General features: G+C 36.7%; 1 protein-coding gene across 1 annotated transcript; it reads right to left on the minus strand.

The window, feature by feature from the left end:
* Nucleotides 1-4,370: 4,370 nt before the first annotated feature.
* LOC114378640 (myosin-2-like) lies at nucleotides 4,371-22,522 on the minus strand. Its single transcript, XM_028337285.1, has 25 exons — nucleotides 22,032-22,522; nucleotides 21,348-21,944; nucleotides 20,685-20,786; nucleotides 20,453-20,596; nucleotides 20,028-20,178; nucleotides 19,903-19,930; nucleotides 19,583-19,754; nucleotides 19,384-19,447; nucleotides 19,237-19,250; nucleotides 19,062-19,146; nucleotides 18,298-18,401; nucleotides 18,055-18,190; nucleotides 17,585-17,703; nucleotides 17,126-17,278; nucleotides 16,954-17,043; nucleotides 10,132-10,209; nucleotides 9,749-9,907; nucleotides 9,001-9,156; nucleotides 8,582-8,787; nucleotides 8,372-8,507; nucleotides 7,887-8,016; nucleotides 7,524-7,634; nucleotides 7,318-7,436; nucleotides 5,826-6,041; nucleotides 4,371-5,261 (listed from the first exon to the last, which is right to left on the minus strand). The coding sequence occupies exons 2-25, from the start codon at nucleotides 21,753-21,755 to the stop codon at nucleotides 4,800-4,802; spliced, it is 3,543 nt and encodes a 1,180-aa protein (XP_028193086.1). The 5' UTR covers nucleotides 21,756-21,944; nucleotides 22,032-22,522; the 3' UTR covers nucleotides 4,371-4,799.
* Between the last annotated feature and the right edge of the window lie 471 nt (nucleotides 22,523-22,993).

Consider the following 22,993-nt stretch of genomic DNA (forward strand, 5'->3'; position numbering starts at 1 on the left):
GTAAAAGACTTACGGATCAAGTTGATTCGTAAAAGGCTTACGGATCAAGTTGATCCGTAGAAGCCTTACGGATCAAGTTGATTTGTAAGCCTTTTATGGATCAACTTAAAAGGCTTACGGATCAAGGGTATTTTCATCATTTCATCTGAAGTGTTGGGTGCACCTAGCAACACCCTAAATAGATTTGCACCAGATTGATCCACTTAACACGTTTTAATAAAGTAAAATAAAATAAAAATATTTTCTTAGAATCCCGAGTGTGGCATCCGTGTTTGTGTTCTACTCACCTCAATATCAGTTTGATTAAAAAAAACCCATGTTATGGTACTCGATAGACGTGCTAGAATGGAACAGGACATGAATTCTATTTTCATGTTTGGTTCTTTTAAAAATATATTAGAACAAATGAGGTTAGAAAATGCTACATTAATTTTGGTTCCTCTGACAAGTACGGAACAAATGAGAAAGGAATAGGATAGGATGTTCCATTTTGTTTTGTCCATGCACCAAATGCTACTTAAGTGCTCTTCAGGTATTCATTATCATTATTATTAATTTTTGAAACAATCAAACATAGAATACAAATATTGTGGTTGATCAAGGGTTGAAGGGTCGATTAAAATATATGTTGTGGTTGATATTTTGTTAATGTGAATGAGCGTTGCCACTCCCATGTTGGTGCTTGTATATTGTATAGTGAATTAGTGGGGCCGGACTTGGAATGTGAGGTGGCGGTGGAGGGTGGTGAATCAGGGATCATTCAAGTCTTGGTTGAAAAAGGTGTGTAGTGAACCTTAATGCATTATTGTGAATAAGATGTGTGTTGAATTTTGATTCTTTCCTTTTTTTTATTTTTAACATTTTTTAAAACTTGATGAGCTAACCCACTAACCTGTGTTGGGTTGAGCTGGGTTGGATTGGGTTGGCTCATTTGAATGCTTAACCCATGGTGACCCAACTCAGGTGAGTCGGATTAACCCATTTTGACTCTACTTGATAGAGGTTGTAAAGACTTAGAGAATAGTGAATGGAACCTATTGATGTTTAGAATACTAGGTGTAGGAGCCTCTTAAGGTTTTGGGAAAGAAAGAAAATGACGGTTATGTGTTTAATCTTGGTGGAAAAAGCCTATAGGTGTCGGTACTAAACGTTGTCCAAGTTGAGGTAAACCAATATAATTCCTTTGTATGTTGTATCCTTTTTTAATTTATTTTTTCTTGTTTATTTTCTATTGTTTCATGCTTTAAGTTTCAAAAAACCTTGTTTACAAAATATTTACTATGATATTTTATCGAAAGGATTTTACAAAAAAAAAAATTATCATTCAGAAGCCACATCTACCCTAAGACGGAAAAGTTAAAAATCAGACTCTACTAGATACCAGAATCTATGATTTTAAGGGTAGCTTTGAAGTAGTAAATTTAGGTTTAGTTGGAAGTTTTAATTTGTTTCATCATTTCATCCAAGTACTTAAGAAGAAAAAATCCTTGCTCCTAATTGTCTTTTAATTTCCAAACAAGAAGCTTGAGAAAGAAAAATTAAAAGCAAGTGTGTTTTGTGTAGGTTGACTTAGCCTAAACATGCATGTTCTTGTGGCCAACTGATCCACTTTAACTATCCCAGCATACTCCTTGGTGACATGACAAGCCATTGGACTGTCAATATCAATTTTACATTATCAATTAACATTATTACTTGATAGTAGGGACTAAAAGTCATAATCAAAGAAAAAGTTAAGTGACTTTAACCAATCAAGATTTATATTAGACTAAAAGTAGAAATTTTAGAAGAAAAAAAATAGGGACCAAAAAGATAATAAATACTAAATATTAAACCTGTTTAACAATAATAATTTTTTAATCATTACTTAATAAATAAAATATTTTGAAATAAGCTTAAATTCCTTATAAATTAAAAAATTTAATAAAAAAATATGTTAAGTCCCTACAATATACATTAATTATACTTACATTCAACTCATCCATGATAACTTAACAATTTATTGTGAATATATGTATACATGATTTTGATGATGTCAAAGAAGAATCAAACAAGACTGCTACATTTGCTTCAAGATTAATACAAGATTGCTTCAACAAATAAAGCATTGCTTCAAGATTAATACAAGATTGCTTCAAGATCAAGCCTTACTTCAAAACAAAGGGTTTCAAAGTCATGCAAGGCTTTGGTAATCGATTACCAGGAAGTGTAATCGATTACCAGAAGGGAAGTTTGAGAGATAGTTGTTGAAAAGGGTTTTGAATTTGAATTTTGAACATGTAATCGATTACCATATGTCTGTAATCGATTACCAGCAACGAAACTCCTAAAATTCAAATTCAAAAGTCATGACCCTTCAAAATATAACTGTATAATCGATTACTAGAAACCTGTAATCGATTACCAGTGAAGAAATTTAGAAAAAGCTTTTTGAAAAGACATATCTTCAAACCATTTTGAAAAGGCACGAAGTGCTTATATATATGTGTGTGTTTGACTTCAAAAAGAAAGAGAGAGATATTCCAAGAGAACTTTATTGCCAAATGCTCTCTCAAAAGAAACTCTTGGGCAAACACTTGCAAATCCATTAAAATTTCATCCATGGACTTCAATTGTAATATCCTTCTCTTCAAGAGAGAATTCATTTTCTTTCTTCTTATACAAAGAGATTGATTAAGGGACCGAGGGTCTCTTAAGTTGTAAGAATTCCTGAACTTAAGGGATGGATTGTCCCTGTGTGGTTCAGACTTTGTAAAAGGGTTTTATAAAGAGAAAGGAAAATCTCAAGTAGGTTGCTTGAGGACTGGACATAGGCAACGGACTTTGCCGAACCAGTATAAAACTGTGTTTGCATTCTTTCTTCCCTTATCTCATTTATTTTGTTGCAATCAATTTTGTCTTACATGTTTAAAGAACATTATTAAATTGATTGTTGTTTCTTCTGCATTCTGAGCCTATCTCATTTAGAAGGGGGTTAAAAGTTTATTAGTGGGAAATTAATTCACCCCTTCTTAAGATAACTGAGGCCACATTTGTCCAACATTTCTTTCTCCTAATTTTTTTATAAATATATGTTTTCTAAATACAAACCTTATGATTTTTTATTTCACAATTATTTAATTCTATAACTTAACGTAATATTTTTTTAAAAAATATATTTCTAATATTAGATATATTTATTTATAAACCGGGCAACACACGGGTCAATTTCAAGTTTCTCATTATATTTCCATCCTTTATATATTACAAATAAATAGTTAAGTCTTACAAGTTATTACTATCATTAAGTAAAATCATTCAAGGCAATACTATTAAGAGTGTGTTTCAAATATTGATTGAAGGGTAAGGTGCCTATAAGTCATTCATGAGTGCTAAAATATGCAAAATGTTGTTGTGCTCCTCATCCTTCCAGCTCAATATTGGTTTTTCTAATTACATAGCAATTGTTACATGAGTTCACTCGAGGACGAAAACAAGACTTGAATAGCTACATATTGTTGGTATTTCACTGCAATATGAAGCATGGTCTCTCTATTAACAGTCACATCTTCGGTGGAATGTGGGGAAGCCATGAGGAAGCAACTTGAAAGGTCAAGTTCTTTTGCTTGACTTGTTTAATGCAAGAGTTGAGCATTCACTTCCTTGGCTCAAACGAGATCTGTGTTTAATCTACAAAGTTATTTCTCTATTGGTTGTGTTGTAAAGCCAAGTGAAAAGGGTGTTCAATCCTTCCTAATTTAGCTTCCAAGCAAATAAGGTTTCAATATCATAATCTATATGGCATATTGGAGATGTGCAACAAATGAGCAATGTTGAATAGAGTTTCAACAAAAGGTAACAAATCCTTTTGTTCTACAATGTGTGAATCATCCTAAACTATTATAACCTTCAACTTGTCATCACCTTGTTGTACAACTAAGGAGGTAAATCAAGGAGATTCTTCCATATGGTAGTCTTCCCCTCGAGAACAATCAATGGACCATAAACAACCACACACGTAAACTTGATATCACGCTTTAACCCAAAACTTTAAGGTTCACGTTTATAGATCTTCTCACTTAAATGATCTTCAACTTTTCCATTTTCACCCAATGCGAGATTTCACCTTACACTTGGACTCCAACACACATTTTATGGGACAGTTTATTCTTTTGTCTCCTAAGTCTTATGAAGTCTAATTTCATGTTTAAATACCATGAACGAAAATTCATGTGAAAAGAAAATGATCTTTAGCTGTAAATGAAGTGTCACATATTAGATATGTTCCAAGACCAACATACACATGCAAAAAACTATAGATCTCTATTAACTGAACATTTATCTGTTTAACCAATACACCGAGAGAAAACTGTTGTCATAAACACCACAAAAAAGCAAGAAAAAAAAATTCCCTTGATATTGAAGATACTAAAACTTACTATTAATATCTTCAGGCTGAGTTTTAGATCACATCAGCAACAATAGAATATACATGAGTCATTACTGGTTTTCACCCCAAAAAAGAAAGTGAAAAAAATATACAAAAGCAAACTATAGACTAATCAATACAACTATGCGATCTTACAAGTCTACCACTATGCACAACCTATGACACTTCCACCATGTAACAAAATTGGTAGATATACAACTTCTTTCCCTTCACCAATGAGTAAATTGGTAACACTTTGTTTAAGTGTTCCAGCAAGATATAGAAGCAACAGCTCAAAAAGGACAAAGTTCATGACAACAATCATTTTGCCAATTTTGCGGATTCTCCAGCATTTCTATTCTCAGCAAATGAGTTTGAAAACTGAATATCATTATGCTTTTGAGCTTAACTTCCCCCACCATGTTCGCCGACTTTTTTCCGTTTCTGATTTATAAAGCCTTGTTTTAGTCTCTCGTAATCTAACCTTGTATTGATTCTTCCATCCCTCAAATCTCTGTTTCAGTTTCCGAAGCTCTTCAAAGGAATTTGTATTGGCAGACTGCTCCGGTTTAACATCGTTCAAAGCTTTCACTTCATCATCAAAGTTCTGTCTTTCCTGCTCGAATTCCTTCATCAGATTGCCAACTGTGGTCAATGTACCATTGACCTGTCTCCCTGCATCAGAGGCAGATAGACTACCAGAAAGCATTGGTGTGCTCCCACCAGGTGTTCGAGATCCCATGGATGTAGCATCTTCAGAATCATAACCACGAGGTAGCACAAAATCACGTCTTACAGGCTGAACTGAAGCATTCTCGGGAGCAAGGCTCTTTCTAGCAGCAACAAGACTCATCTGCATTGAAATGGCAATCAGAGTCTTCTATAGAATTTTAAGTTGGATATGAAACCCTTGTGCATATGACTTTGAAAAGGACAAAAAACTTGTGGCAGATTAGAAAATCAACAGACTCGTTAACTTATCAAGAACAATGTTTTCTTATTAGCAATGACAAATTCAAAGCTAAACCTTACTTGATATCAAAATTCTTCTTTAAGAAAACTGATACAAGTGATTGAAGTTCAGTTTATTTTTTTCTGATAAAAAAATTATTTGGTTATTCAATTGAGGGATTGTTAGGATCCAATTGGTATGTAACTTGAGTCCCATATCAGAAGTATGGGAGTCTGGCATGGGGTTTGAAAGGCTTAGGGCTCTTCAACTACAATGACTATTTTTTGGGTTGTGATTTTCCCAAGGTTATTATCAAAATAGGATGGACTTGTTCATGTAGACTACAGGTGAATAAAGTAATAAACTAGTCAAAAGTTTTGATCAGACCAATCAACTACATCCATTACAATAACATTTATATGTCAAAAATTGAATACTTGTCTGAAATCTGAACTGAAAACTTACTTGCAAAGATGCCATCTGCTTTTGCCAAGCCTCCTCCATTGATTTCATTTTTGTCTCATATTCGATCCTCTTCCTCTCAGATTGTTTTAGCTGTTCCCTCAATTCGGTATTTTCGTCTTCCTTTTGCTTCACAATTGCATCAGCCTTGTCAACTCGCCTTTGGAGATCTGCTAAAGCTGAAAGCAGATTCTGAACCGGCTCTTTGGACAAGTCCGGCTAAATCAAGAATGAAGGTGGAGTTTATGTTTTGAAACACACCATGAAAATAGTTTTTGGTAGCATTTAGCTAAAAGGTTTAAATGAAAGTTAGAGCAATTGCCAACAACAAAGACAATTTTTTTTTTATATCTGGCTGTTTACTAGTGAAAGCTGGAAACAACAAACTTTGTTTTTTAATCTTTCTTAAGGGGAAAATATATTATAGCCAATTGAATCATTACTTTCTCTAGTTTGCTCAAAGTAACTTATATTTTTAGAGCATATTTGTGTGCCAAAGTATATATATAAACTAAATTGATCCACCCTACTCAGAATCCTATGAATTGCATCTCTTTATCTCAGTCATTTTGTATGATAAATCCAAGATAACTAAACTGTGACTTGTGACATATATTATCTCCAACTTTCACCTCACAGCCAATGCTAGTGTGCATGACGTTGAACATGCATTCCGTATACTCTGTTTTACTTCTACTTAAATGGAAACCAAGTGATTCCTAAGCTTCCCCCATAACTCTAGTTTACCATGTGTGTGCATGTTGGTTTTAACCTCATCATACATATCCTTGACAACATATCGCCCGAATGTAAGCAACACAAACTCCCCTATTCTCCAATGCCTTCCACAAGACTCCCTATCATAGGTCTTTTCTAAGTCAATGGAAAACATTTTTAGATATTTTAATTTCCTCCAATGTCTTTGCACCCAATCCCTCAAAAGGTATATCAACTCCATGGTTGACCTCTCAGGCATAATTTCAAATTGGTTCTTTGAAAAGTGACTCCCATCTCTCCCATAATATCTAAGAATTTATGTTCTAACCAAACATTGCTAATATGCATTCTTGCTAATCTTAAGCTATGCTTACCAATCACCGGAATCTTAAACAGATAACTTGTTCTTAGACATTCAAAAAGCGTTGGCAGTCTCAATTTCCCCCACCCATAGGCTTGTCTAAGAAATAGTAGTGGTCAGTGGGTTAAAATGAAATGATAGGGACTTGGGTATTATGGGGTGCCTAAGTCCCACATCGAGCAGTATGGAAAATTCGGTGGAGTGTGAAAATACTTGATTTCAAACTTAACAGAAAATTACATGAACTTAGATTTGGAACTCTAAATTATCACAAGTTTTAGTCTGATAGAATAAATAAGAACAGGAAAAATTACATTTTCACGTAATACAACAACTGAAAAATAACCAAATAGATGGAGATATCTAGATTAAGACACAGAGAAAACAAGACTAATGTTAAGTGCACAGTAAAAGTACCTTTACTTCCGGTATTATCTTCATAAAGGACTTCCACCTAGGTTTAGCATTTTCAGGATATCTCTTTGACCTATTTATGTGACTAGCATCCCCCCTTCTAACCAGCCAACCACGAATTACTACAACAAAAGGAAACAGATAATAAGCAAATCAACTTCATCCGCAATAATGATGGTAAATCTGACAGAAATCAGAATCATTCTAACCAGATTGTAATAGTATGATTGCATGGATCTCCTCCAGTATTCTAGAATAAATTGTTACTGAAGACTTCACTGTAACACCATATTTCCTTCTTGTATTTTCTCCACGAATAACTGCAATGCAACAATATCAACAATTTAAAAACAAACTAGAACTAAGGTTATGAATAATCACCTGTGAGGCTGTGACAATCTTATGATTTGAGTTATATTTTGAAAGTACAAGCCAAACTGCTCTGAGGTTTCTTTTATCATTATATTTTTATGAAAAACATTTACTTCACAAATCTTCATTAAAATGAAGAAAATGCATATAATAATAGATACTTTAGCTCCAAATGAAAATAATATAGATACTGGCAGTACATGATTGCAATGTTGTCACTCCATTCTTAAGTTCACAGAAATAAACACGAGCTCGATGACCACGGAAGCATTTTTGAATCCCAAGTATTCCCTGTAAAACCTGCTTTCTCTTATTCTCCAGTGAATCAATCTACAAAAGCAACCAGTGCCCAAGAATAACCAAGTCAGAAACCACAAATGAATGAACCTAAACTCACCCAAAACATCATATAATTTAAAATTCTGCTACGCAAAAGATTCATGGTTCAAAAACAAGACACTATTTTATGTACCAAAAAATACTAATTTAGTAAAACAAATGGTTGATAAACTGAGTGGCATACAGCTCTTCAAAGTGCAATTGAACATGAAATATGTTTCCAATGCCAATGTAAGGACAGGTAGTTACAATACAAATTTAACTAACATGAAGCAGTGGAGGAAAACAAAAAGTAGAAAGCATCACTTCTAGCCCAGCAAAGAAAACTTGGAGTTTAGACATATACCTGCCCTGCTCGAAGATACAATTTGGTGTAGCCAACATGGTACATTTCAGAAGGGATATTAAATTTTTGCAAAACAGCAACCGAGATGCTCAATGGATCCTGCAATACATTGGCCTCAGAAAGCAGAAACCCATACCTAGATACATTAAGGAACAGAAATCAGCCCATCATTCAAGATAATCTAAAAACCATGGGAAGTTTCTCAACTACCTTCTGGAAAACTCTTGATGGGCCATTCGAGTAGGATATCCAGCCCTTGAAACTCTAACAACTTCTAGAACTTCACAACATCTGAGCTGTTGTAGGACAAGGACTTCATCAAAAATGCCAGGAAGCTGCTTAGTATTTGGCTTTATACAGCGAATAAAGTGAGGTGTGGTACTCTCCAACTGATGCATCAACATGAACAATTGAACCTAAAAGTATGAAACTAGTTAGATTCATTTCCCTCAGTATACGCATATCAATTATTTCTTTGTATACTTTCCATACTGTGTTTATACAATAATGTAATTTTCAAAATAGAGTTCATTTCCATCATCATGTTCAAATCTCCTGTAACAAGCCATAATCATTTCTTTTGAAATCTTAATGAAGCTCAAGAATCACAAGAAATGCTAAAAAATTACCTTGAACTTTGTTGCAACACTCTGCATTTGAGACTGGTTAAACATTTTGGAGAACAACTGCAGCAGTTCACAATTACATGATGACAGGAATTGAATGGAATCAGAAGACAACATGTCTCTGTTCTTTTCTAGAAAGCCATTTGTATCATACAGAACCTAATAGAGATCCAGATATTAGTAATGTGCATCAAACGAAATTGGTTTCCATGACACATACTCAGTCCACACAAAGGTGGATCAGACAGAAAATTAGAAAGGATTTACTCATAGATACTTAACAATACAAGCTCCAGATTTAAAACATTTGTCAGATGTATAATTGCATGCTTAGCATCTGAATGCATTTGTATCAAACTGTTTCTAGTAAGTGAAGTAATGGACCAAATATTTAGACATGCTATTATATTGCAGGTAAAAAAAGAAATCAAACTCTTACATAAAGTAGGAATTAGGAAGAAAGCAAAACACCATGTTTAGAAACAACTAAATGATCATATTCAGAGACTGAGGTCTGGAACCTTTTGCAAATCACATGCTGGATAAGATTACACTCCAGATAATACAAGAGCTTAAAACTGTGATTTCTACTGTCCATACATTATATTCTAGTCTTTTGCATGCAATCTTGTGGAAAACAATGCAAAATTTAAACAAGTAAATTGAACTACTAATTCAGATATAAAATTAAAAAGTAGATTTTGTCAGAACTAACTTCCCAAAGCTCCCTAAATGGTGAGACAAAACTAACCTCCCCTGCATAGTGACGAACACGGAAAGCTCTGCCTTTTTCTCCTTTGAAGCAAGGATTAGCATTCAGGTGGTGCTTAAGTTTGTTGGCAAATGTTAAATCAGAAGCCTTGGCTAAATTTGACTCCTCATCCAATAAAGAGAGTAGACCGTGAGGTTTCTGCACATTTTGCAACACAGATAACATAATGACTACGCTAATAATAGAGAATGCTGTGAGCACAGCCACAACCACATTGGGACCTGAACATAGAGTCCAGAAGTAGAAACAAATAAAACTACAACCATAACAACAGCCCAATTTCCCGAGAAAGTGGAATAACTCTAAAACATATAGAAAACCAAATCAAATAAGTACCTTCTGGCCTTTAAAAAAAAAAGTACCTTCTCAAATAGATCCAAGCACACTTCATTATCCTCAAAATCTACCTTAGTCCAATCAACGCCATCCAATTCATAATCCTGATAAAATTAAAATTGCAAAATTGTTGTAATGCATATCAAGCCTAGTGAAGAACTCACACTTAGCATGTAATGATAATCTTATGCATGAACAAAAAGAGTACCTCTTTTTCAACTCTGATTATACAACAGTACCACACAACTTTAACTGTTTGAAATGTGCCCTTTGATTAAACTATAATTTTCACAAAGCATACTGCTATTTAAGAACCATGAATGTATTTACATTAACTGGAATGAGAGAATGAGAGGAGAGAGAAAAGATAGAGAGAGAAATAGTGGGTGGGAGAGAGTTAGAACTAGGAGGGAGAAGAGAGAGAGCTAGAGAGGGTCAATGTCTGCAGTTTGCCGGCAACAGCAGAGGACATAAACAAGACTACACTCGAGTAAATTGGAGAGACCATAAGGATGTTGCATCCTTCTATTTCACACGGTTCCCTGAAGACACAACTGAGGAGGCATTATGGCAACATTTCAAAAAAGCGGGAGATGTAAGGGAGGTGTTCATAGCCAAGAAAAGAAACAAAAATGGAAGGAGATATGGCTTTGTAAGGTTCAAAGGAGTGGAGGATTTGCAGCAGTTAGAGAAGAAGTTAGACAACATCGTCTTTGGAGGGCTGAAGATGTTTGTCAACATCCCAAAATTTGGAAGAGCTGTCCAAGGAAAGCCACAACCAGTAACTTGGGGATGCCCGTACACTAAGTCAAATGAGGAGGAGAGCAGAGATACGAACCTGAGAGTGCAGCAAAGAGGGTACCTGGGGAAGAAGAGTGGATCATATGCAGAGGCAGTCAAGAGGAAAAATACAGGAGCAGACCAACGGAGACCAGCAGACAAAAGGGAGTTATCTGGCCATTGGTCGCAGTCAAAGGTGCACCTAGACATCTCCTTGACAGAGCATAAATGGCTCACAGAAGCATGGGTAGGGCGGTTAAAAAACTTGTCATTGTTTGATAAAGTAGAGGATGACATTCTATGGGATTGAGGAGCTAATGTATCACCGCGGTACATCGGAGACGATATGATATTGCTCCTAGGCCTCACAGACGACCAAGCAAGACAAATGGAGACTGAAGAAAATGAAGGAGGGTCCTTGTTTCACACTGTGGAAAAATGGAATCCGCGGATGCGTCCTGGGCATAGGCTAACATGGATACACTGCTGGGGAATACCCCTGATGGCATGGAACATACAGCAAATGAAGAAGATTGTGGCAGGTATCGGAGATGTGGTTGAAGTCGATGACAACATAGAGGGACCTCGGAAGATGGATATGGCAAGGATCTTAATTAAAACACCGTGGAGGCCACTTATACAGCACACTGTGTGGGTGCACATACAGGAGGAGATATTTCAGGTGCATATCATAGAGGAATGCGGAACTCCTTCAAACACTTGCCTGTGTCGGCGCGACACGGAGTATAGTTCTTCGGATGAGATTCTATCAAAGGAAAGTGAAGGTGGCTCGCTGTGGTGGATATTGGGGCAAACAACGAAGGAGAAGGAGGGCTCATCCAGCTGGACAGTGGCACCATCGTCACAGGAAGGTCGACATGACCCGTGCACCTTGGAGGAGAACGACGCGACGACTGGTGACGCAACTTCATCGGAAAGGCGAAGTAAACATCGTGCGCCGAAAAAGGCAGATGGCGGACAAACACAGACCCACAATGGTACTGTCACGCCAAGAAGGGTAATGGCAGCGCAGAGGCAGAAAGATGGTGGGAGGCACATCGAACTCAAGGTTCTCGAGACGGAAACGACAGCGATGGCGGAAATGGAGGCCAATCAGCGTGCGCCGGGAAAGGGAGGCCAACACCAGTTGTCGGTAGTTGGCGAACATGACGACCAGTAAAACCCAACGGACAACAACGGTGACCAATGGGCTGGCGTGTCAGGTCAAGCAAAAGTCAGCACTGACAGCAACAGTGCTACCAAACAACAAACTGCAAGGATGGGCCACGGCACCACAGATACCAAACAGTGGACAATGCACGAAAGAAGGGGGAAGCAGGCAATGGGGATATGTACCTCGGATGGAAGGGGAGAGAATTTGCATGAGAAAGGAAAGATGGGAGCAGAAAGGACCGTTGGGGCGGTGGAGAAGGATGTTTTAAACACAGACAAGCCACGTGACCAAGAGGCAGAAAATACAAATGGGCTCATTTCTGCTATTCACACCCCCACCAAGCTAATAGACAAAAATATCAATAGCTCATCCACAAGTCCGAAGGGCCCAAATACCTCTTCCAAGGTGTATTACAGAAAACATGGGTGCAGCAAGCAATCTGTTTCAGTTCTAGAAGATGACATGGGCCAACAAATAACACCAACAACACCCAAAATGCAGGGGAATGTACACAAACTGGACAGGAACCATGAACAAACGGCTCATCAGCTCTCAACACGGATAGCAGCAATTGATGAAGCAAAGTTGGTCAACATTAACATTCAGGAGGCAGAAACACTATAGGACATAGCAAAAATATTAGGGGTTACAGAAGGGCAGTTTCAGAGGAATAATTTGCAGCAACTAATAATTGACATGGAGGACAGAGACACAAAAGAGGCTGCGCGATTGGGAAGTAAGAAAAGGACCCCATGAACATTATTTCATATAATGTTAGAGGGTTAGGGAGGGGGTCAAGTGGCCGGCAGTTAGAAGGTTGGTCAATAAACAACATGTAGACATGTTATGCATCCAGGAAACAAAAAAGGAAGTCATTGAAAGATCTATGTGTCAAGCTCTATGGGAAAATTCTGACGTTAGGTGGGAAGCACAGCCTTCTGTTAACTCCTCAGGTGGCATTTTGTGTGTTTGGAGTGCAAAATCATTTAAGTTGGAAAGGAAGATCAATGGGGTTGGCTTCATAATGTTGGTGGGGAAGTGGAGGCAGGAGACACAAACACTTTACATCATCAACATTTATTCACCGTGTGACATTCAAAGTAAAAGAGTGCTTTGGGATAATATTAAGCAATTGAAAAATCAGAATCCTGAGGGGTTATGGTGCATATTGGGGGATTTTAATAGCATAAGGACCCCTGTAGAGAGAGTTGGTGTTTGCAACAGGGGGGTGGAGGTTAACAATTCTAGGGAGTTTAATGATTGGATTGCAGAATTGGAGGTAGAGGAAGCGCCGTGGGTTGGAAGAAAGTTCACATGGATCAGGCCAAATGGAACAGCAAGGAGTAAATTGGATAGATTCCTGGTATCTCCGGAGTGGCTTACAAAATGGCCGGGAACATCTCAATACACACTGGATCGGAACTTCTCAGATCATTGCCCATTACTGCTTAGGTCCAAATATTTCGATTGGGGCCCAAAACCTTTTAGAATTCTTGATTGTTGGTTATCTGGCAACTCTTTTAAGAAAATTGTACGTGAGAGTTGGTCATCTAACTAGCACAGAGGATGGGGAGGGTATGTGCTAAAGCAAAAAATTAAATCTCTCAAGGACAGGCTCAAGGTGTGGAACAGAGATCAGTTTGGAGATGCTCTCAGGAAGTATAAGAGGATTGAGGAAGACTTAAACAAGATGGAAGAGGAATCAGTTGTTAGCCAGAAACAGATGCAACAGGATCTATGGGAAGCAGCTCAGGCTCATGAGTCACTGCTAAGATAGAAGGTCAGGTCTAGGTGGATTAAGGAAGGTGACTGTAATTCCAGATATTTTCATCTCCAAATTAATGCAAACTGCAGAAATAATGGCCTGCAAGGAGTGATGATTGATGGGGCCTGGAATGATGATCCGAAAATAGTTAAAGAGGAAGTCAGGAGGTTCTTTATGCAACGCTTCCAAGAATCCCATTTTGACAGTCCCACATTGGATGGTATTCAATTTCAAACCATTGGAAGCCAACATAATGACATGCTGGTGGAGCATTTTCAGGAGGATGAGATCAAAAGGGCTGTGTGGAGTTGTGGGAGTGATAAAAGTCCAGGCCCAGATGGGCTTAATTTCAAGTTCATCAAGCAATTTTGGCAGCTTATCAAATCTGACTTTCTGCGGTTTCTGGATGAATTTTATGCCAATGGAATCTTTCCGAAGGGATCCAATGCATCTTTCATCGCCTTAATTCCTAAGGTTTTGGATCCACAAACACTGAATGAATACAAACCTATCTCACTAATAGGTTGCACATACAAGATAGTGGCTAAAATCTTGGCTAATAGATTGAAGAAGGTCATGCCTTTATTTATCCCTAAAAGGCAATCAGCATTTATAGAAGGAAGACATATGTTACATAGCGTGTTGATTGCAAATGAGACGATTGAAGAAGCCAAACGATGTCACAAGCCATGCATTGTATTCAAGGTTGACTATGAGAAGGCGTATAATTCAGTATCTTGGGAGTTCTTCATTTATATGATGAGTAGGATGGGATTTTGCAGCAAATGGATCAAATGGATGGAGGGGTGCCTAAAATCAGCATTTGTTTCAGTCTTGGTGAATGGTAGTCCCTCATCTGAGTTCTTTCCCCAAAAAGGTCTAAGACAAGGAGATCCACTATCTCCTCTTCTTTTAAACATTGTTGTAGAGGCACTAAATGGCCTCATGTCACAAGCTCTGGCACAAAGGCTATATAAGGGATTTTTAGTTGGCTCTAACAAGGTGGAAGTTAGTATCCTTATGCAGACGACACAATCTTCTTTGGGGAGGTAACAATGGAAAATGTTAAAGCAATTAAAGCAATGTTGAGGGCCTTTGAACTTGTATCGGGCCTCAAAATTAATTTTGTTAAGAGTCATTTTGGTGCTTTTGGGGTGCCAGATCAGTGGAAAATCATGGCAGCCAATTACCTCAATTGTAGTCTGATGTCCTTTCCGTTCACATACCTCGACGTTCCTATTGGTGTAAATCCAAGAAGAAGTCAGACATGGGACCCTATTATTAGAAAGTGTGAGAGAAAATTAGCGAGATGGAAGCAAAAACACTTGTCTTTTGGGGGAGAGTGACTCTCATAAAGTCAGTGCTAACATTCATTCTCATTTATTTTCTTTCTTTTTTCAGGGTTCCCAAAAAGTTGGTCAACAAGTTGGTGAGGTTACAGAGGAATTTCCTATGGGGCGGTGCGCAGGAGCAAAATAAAATAGCATGGGTCAAATGGGAATCGGTGTGCATGCGAAAAGAAGTCGGAGGTTTGGGAGTCAAAGATATTAATTCTTTCAACTTATCATTGTTGTGGAAATGGAAATGGAGTTTATTCCAGCATCAGGGGGAGCTGTGGGCCAGGGTACTAGAATCAAAATACGAGGGTTGGAGGAATCTAGATGATGCACCGAGAGTCAGTAGGGAATCAATATGATGGAGGGACTTAAAGTTGGTGACTCAACACCCGCAACATGGGCAGATATTGAACAATTCAACATTATGGAAGGTCGGTTGTGGGGACAAGTTCAAATTCTGGGAGGACAATTGGTTGGGTGGAGCAGGCTCTTTACTAGACAAGTATCCTAGGCTATATACCATTTCTTCTCAACAAAATCAAATTATACAGCACATGGGAACTGTCAAAGACTCAGGGTGGGAATGGGAGTTCAAGTGGAGGAGACCAATGTTTGATAATGAATTAGACATGGCCATATCATTTCTAAAAGATGTGGAGAGCCATAATATTCAGCAGCAAGAGAGAGATCAGTGGGTGTGGATGGCCGATTCCAATGGGCATTACTCAGTTAGAAGTGCCTATAATGTGCTGAGAGAGGATATAGCAGAAGAGATACAGGATGGAGCTTTTGAGGAAATGCGGAAGCTCAAGGTTCCAACAAAAATTGCTACATTTGCATGGAGATTATTCAGAGACAGGTTACCAACCAAGACAAATCTGCGAAAGAGGCAAATTGAGTTAGATGATTTTTTGTGTCCGTTTTGCATAGCTATGGAGGAGACTACAGGTCATTTGTTTTTTCATTGTAGTAAGATACTTCCGGTTTGGTGGGAATCATTATCCTGGGCGAATCGGGTGGGTGCCTTTCCGATTCATCCAAGACATCATTTCCTCCAACACATCCATGGAGGTTCGGAGGAATTTAAAGCTAACAGATGGAATTGGTGGTGGCTCGCATTGACATGGACAATTTGGAGGCACAGAAATAATATAGTATTCTCCCGTGATGCTTTTAATCCCAACAAAGTGTTCGATTATGCAGTGTTCTTGCTATGGACGTGGCTTCGACATATGGAGAAGGACTTTCATACTCACTACAATCAATGGTCTGCCAACATCAGGCCAGGCCTGCTAAGAAGATGAGGATACGAAATTATACTAAATATTTGTAACAGTTTTAGTAATGTTTTCAGCTTGGCTCAGTTGGTTCAGGTCAATCTTAAGTCTGACTTTGAACCAGCACTGATCCATATATTGTATCTTTTAGTATCTCTGGTACTCATTAATATACACCTATTATCTTTGCTGATAAAAAAAAAAAAAATTCAACTACAGAGCCAACATGTTTAACTATTATACCAATTACACTGTTCAAAATATATTCTTATTTGCATTAATATTTGACAATAATGTATGGAAGTCTTAGTCAAATCTGTTCTTTTCCAAAGAAAATAGAAGTATTAAAAGTTTAAATGCAAAGAAAGAAATTTGAAGGAATTCACACTCATTATATTCTTAAGACATAATGTGCAGAAACAAAATTGATGGAATTATATCACACTATTTTTTCAAATTAAAGGAAATTGGCATCAAAATACCAAGCAATATTAACACATAACATAGTTACTGACCTCCTGCTCAAGTTTAAACAGATGCCGATTAAAATGTTGTTGAATCCTCTCATTGGCATAATTTATATAAAACTGTTCAAAGCTGTTTTTCTGAAAAGTGATACAAGAAACTATCAGTACGTATACAACATTCTTTGAAGAATAAATAAATACATCAATACAAATTGCACACCTGGAAAGTCTGAAACCCATAAATATCTAGGATACTTATGGATTTCCCAGTATATTGTTTACCCACTTCAAGTGACTTGTTAACTTGTTCTACAAGCCAGTCAAACAAGCTTGCATAGATGAATTTTGCAATTGCATCTCTTCTTTCGATTGCCTGCACAAAGAATGTGAGAAAGATAAACATACATGAAAGTGCATCAAGTGAGAACATGAGAGGAGATAATCTTGATTCTTGACCAATGACCATACAACCAAAATGGATGGTTTTTAAGATTAGATTTAACTTAAATAAAACAATCTCAACCATCCATGTATGGCTGTATGGCCAAGATTAACTCCTTTCACTTCTCACACTCTCACTTAATATCCTTCCCCAACCACACATATATATTGAAAATAGAGCATTTTGAGTCAGAGAATAGAACAATGAAATGTTCAAATAATAAAATAATAAACACACCTGCCTCAATGTCAGATTTTTGGCAATAGTATCCTCGTCAGATTGAATTTTATGGCTACATAATGCTGTCATTAATTCCTGGGAACTGCAACCCATCAGCTGGGCAGTACTGGTTACAGCTGCAAAAAGAATTAGATAAATTAAATTACTCACAAGTTGTAAGTGAAATTTCATATATACCATCAAGAGTTAGTATTTCAGTCAGTCAAACTGAACTGCAAGAAATTCCCCTCTGACACAATAATATATATATATATATATATATATATATATATATATATATATATATATATATATATATATATATATATATATATAATTTCTGTACTTTATATGGCATTGCAAAGAAGCCAGGTGAATCTCAGTTTGCTTTGAGAACTCAATGACACTAAATTAGCATACACAAAACAGCGTAAGGTGGAAGTAGTCCCCAAAAGGCATGCTACTGCTATATACTCTATGAATCTTACCTTCATCATCAACAACCTCAATGTGATTTTCACTGTCTACTTGGAATGATATATTTCCCAGCCATAGTATTGCAGCGAGCATCTTAAAGATCATCTCTTGATCCTCTTTACAAATTTGAACAGTATCCAGGGCTTTCTAGGAAATTGCAGACGCCACAGGGGGGAAATGACATGAGATCTTAGGAGGTCAAAAAAAAAGTTAAAGAGTTTACTGTAAAGTAAACTAACTGTCAAGGGATATACCTTCAGCTGAGGAAAGTTTTTAGCATCATCGGCATCATCAATTGATGTGCAGTCACTCTGAACTAGATATTTATATTCACTGACTGCTCTAAGATTCAGTCTCTCTGAGAAAAAGAGAATGATTTTACATGAGTCAAAATATTTGCAAATTCAATTATGTTTGATCAAGAAAACACACTGCAAAGATAATGTAGCTTTAAAGGCAGAAATTGACACCAATTAATGTGCATTACAACTAAATCTCTATAAAAAATTAGTTTATAGAATTTAAAAAGGGCAGAAGAGATATACTGAAAACATTGCAAGGATCAACCTCTGCATTTACATTTTAAATAGATGGTCCCGAAACAGTTTCCAAAAACCGTGAAAAAAACTTGGATTTCTGACTTATTTTCAATAGTTACTTTTTTACAGAATATTCCAGTTGTATCTAAACAGAATAAAATCCAATGATGGGGGTTGTTCTTATGATATAAGCATGCCAACTGTCACTATGATAGCATAAGGGTAAGTAAAACTCAAAAAAAAAAAAAAAAGATAACATAAGTGGAGAACTTTTAGGATAAAAAATACTTCGATTCTTTCAGAAGAGTGGGCTTCTTCACTATGATAGTTGTCATTTCATTTCTTTTTTTTTTTTTTGAAACATGTTGTCATTTCATTTCAACACTAACACATACATAGAAAACAAATATGCCATAAAAAAAATGACTGATATAAAAGTCTACATGTATACAAACAAGTTGATAGCTTAGAAAATATACCTTTAAGATCAGAAGAAGATCCAGCACAAAGTTGATAAAATATGTGATATGATCTCTCACCATTGGCCAGTTGAACAACTCTAGACTGCTCACAATAGACAAGACTATTTCAGAAGTGACAAAAAACGAACATAAGAATTTCACTCTTAGCTTCAGATAAGGCATCACAAATTACCTTTTCCAACAATACTGTTCCAGTTAGCATATGGGTCGGCATATAACGAACACAGCCATGAAAACAAGCCAACTCAGTAATTGCAACAGAAATGGAGATCATAAAGAAGAACATTTGCAGTAACATATATAGTCTGAACAAGCTTACAGGTTTTAATTTTAGCCCCACATATTTTACCCATGGAGCTGAAATGAACTTCAATCAACTTTCCCTGCACCAAATTAAAAAGTATATCAATGAAACTGCTCAGCCTTTAAACCCGATCCAAAAAGGGCTGCATAGCCTTCAATAATAAAAGAATAGCAAGAATAAGTTTCATTATACTGGGGGGGAAGCATAGACTCACAAATCTGCTAGAGTTGTTATTCCTAGATGTTTTTGCATTCCCAAAAGCTTCTAGTATACGATTTATCTGAAGAAATTCATTTTCTATAGCACAACTGCCACCACCACCAAGAGCAGCTAAGTGTTGCAATGCAATTTTAGCTGTTTCTGTCTTCCCAGATCCACTCTCACCACTGCAAACAAATTTCTAACAATGATTATTAACAAGCACGCCAGTGATTATATCTTATTACTACTATGACAATCCAACACTATTGGTTCAGGAACATATATTAAGTGTCATGCACAAAACAGAGCCCATAAATGCAGTAAGTAGCTGACCTTATGATAATGGACTGATTTACTTCATCTGTAAGATACAGTAAGAAAAAGAAACCTTTATAAATGTCTCATTCAAGTACAACACAAAAATTGCAAAGGAGAGAGAAAGGGAGAATTTCATTCACCTCTTATCATCTTGTTATAAGCCACATCTGCCACAGCATAAACATGAAGACTATCAATAATTCTCTGCCTATAAGCTGAGACATAATCATTTCCATTTGTCTGAAGATCTTTGAAAGGATTGAGGGCAATTAAAATTGGCCCTGCTTTATTCTACACACACAGAAAGCACATGAGAGCATATAGATGATTACGTAAGTAAAAAAAAAGAATAATTCTGAACCCACTTGCAACACCTTCCTATTAAACTCTGACTTACTATATAAGGAAAGTGATGAGAATGAATTTTTTGTTTTCAAGACATTAAATGCATTTACTTTTTATTTAATAATTAATACTTCCTTTATATATTAGAAGGATTAATAGGAAGATATTGTAAGAGGATATAGCATTACTGAAAAGAAAAAGCGAGAGCACGCATACATACATAAATCATTCCTTGAGAATATCTCAACTTCAGATTGTGAAGAACCGATGGCTCGTTCAAATAACCAAGTTTAATAAGATCATCCACACCCTCTAAAACACCAGGATTCGCTGGTAGAATCTCTGATCTGACCACTTTAATAACCTGGAGAGCAAGTTAATGGAACAAACAGCCTGTCAGCTTGCAAGCTCATGATTACACATTATCTTCCAAAGCCAGAGTAAAAACTTACATTTCCATTTGAGAGTGAAATGGATGCTTCCTCTCCTGAAGTTGACTGTATTGTTCCTAGTTCCCACTGCCCTCTTGGTTGCCTACACCAAACACGAAGCTTCTGGGGAAACAACCAAAAACCGAAAGCAAATTTAACAGAAAAGCACATCACATACCATTAACAATGCAGCGCTCATTTCATAACTTTTACGTACACAAATAACCACACAAAAAAAAAATCTTCCAGGGTAAATTTTAAAAGGAAACTCAATGCATGTCAATCAAAAAACCGTCTAAAACAACCAAACAAAACAAAGGTATTGGGGAACAAGCAGCAGTTAATCAAAAACCAAAAGAGATAAAGGAAAATTCTCTAAGATAAAAACCATTGGTTTAACTTATTTTAGAGAAATAATCACTTTTTTTATCAAATTCTTCAAGTCTTTTAAAAGGTAAAAACTAAACAATTACTTTTCTAGAAATAATGTTTAGCCTTTCATGAAACATCATTTAGAGAAATAATCACTCATTTTGATCAACTTCTCCAGCTCTTAAAAAATTAACATTTACTTATCTAGAAACAACTGTATCTGGACATGCATTTAGCTTTTAATGCAACACCACACAAAAATTTAAAAACCAAGAATCAATCAATATTCTTCCCAATTTAATTACCAGTTACCTTTTTGATGAAATAAGAAATGTTATCATCATCATCCAATTCCCAAACCATCCCTGATGAATCACTGGAAGAGAGTGCCACATAAGGAGACTCCACATCCTTGTTCATCCTCTTTCTCTCAAAACAATTTCTTCTCCTTTTCTGCCCCAAGTCATTCTCCTTCAAGTCACTCTCCCCATTAGTACCGACTCCATTTTCGGGCGCGATGACGCGCTGGCTGCCGCCAACCCTGAAGTTGTTCGGCAGCGACCGCCGTGCCGGAGGAAGCCGTGCCCGCGAGGCCGGCCTCGCGGGCAACGCCGGTGGCGAGTCCTTCTTCTCCTCCTCCTCGTCCCTCCGGCGAAGGGAATCGAGCATCTCCTCTAGCGAGCTTCTCGCCAAGGAACATGGCGAAGCCGATAACACCATAATAAGTCACACCCCACCAATGAAAACCGCCGAAATTTTTCAACTATGCCCCAAAATTGGCGACCCAATTGAAAATTCACCACCCCCACTTCGAGTTTCGCCGCTGCATTGCCTAAAGCCGCGAAATTGAAGACGCCCTTTTGAGATTTCAGGCCCCAAACACTGCCTTATTGGTTAACCCGCCACAAACTGTTGCAAGAGATAAAAAAAAAAAAAAAAAGTTATATAAAACGATGAGAACTTCAAGGGTGGGTGAAAATCTGTTTCAATTTGAACCTCGTTGCATGAATCAATCAATGGCACTTGACAAATCGAAGAGGTGAAACATGGGTTTCAATAACTGAAACGTTAGTTACGAGGTTTGAACAGTGACAAGAAGTAGAAGAAAAAAGAGGAGGTTAAGGTATTGTGTTGTGTTTGTGAGAGAAACAAAGCTTTTAAGACAGAGAGAGAGAAAGAGGGAAGGACAAGGGATAACGAAAATCAGGAACAATTTGTGAAAATTGCTGTTGTCGATGTCGTTGTTGTACTGTTTTCTTCTTTTTTTCTGCTGAGTGGTTGTTCAATTCAAAAAAGAAAGAAAATGGTTTCATATAAATTTGTGTGATGTTATATTCCTCTGAAAAAATGAAATAAAATAAGATAAATTTGAAATTGAAATTGTGTTTTTTGTCGTGGTAGTAGGTGATGATGGTGTTCTGTTGTGTCCAGAAATTCAAATCTTTCAGGTGAGGGGTGAGAGGTGTCAAGTCAGTACTGAAACGTTCAGAAAACTGTTCGGATCTGATAGGGGAACGGATATTATTTTAGCCACGAATTAAAAAATGCATAAAAAATGGAAATGAAATTGTGAATATTATAAAGGGAAAAATAGAGTGGATGTGTTGGAGTGACTGGGGAGTAAATAAAGCTGACAGATGTATTGGGTAACTGAAATGAGCTGGAAATGGGTCAAATTACAAAACTAGGTCTACCTCTTTTTTTGTTATTACAAGTACTTTTAAAACAATCTTGACCCAAATCCTGATATTAAAATTTATTTCTATTTGTGATTAACTTTTTTTGAAAACTCAAATCATGTGATTGATATATACTGCCATGTTCACTCGTGTTATTTTGTTTTTTTCCTAATATAATTATATAGTACTTCATTATAAATTTAATTACATTTTTTTATCTTTAGATATCATAACTGTAAAATTCTTATCTCCCAAGTTTTAACTGTGAAAATTAAACCA

The sequence above is a fragment of the Glycine soja genome, chromosome 12, assembly GCF_004193775.1.
Source record: "Glycine soja cultivar W05 chromosome 12, ASM419377v2, whole genome shotgun sequence".
NCBI lineage: Eukaryota > Viridiplantae > Streptophyta > Magnoliopsida > Fabales > Fabaceae > Glycine > Glycine soja.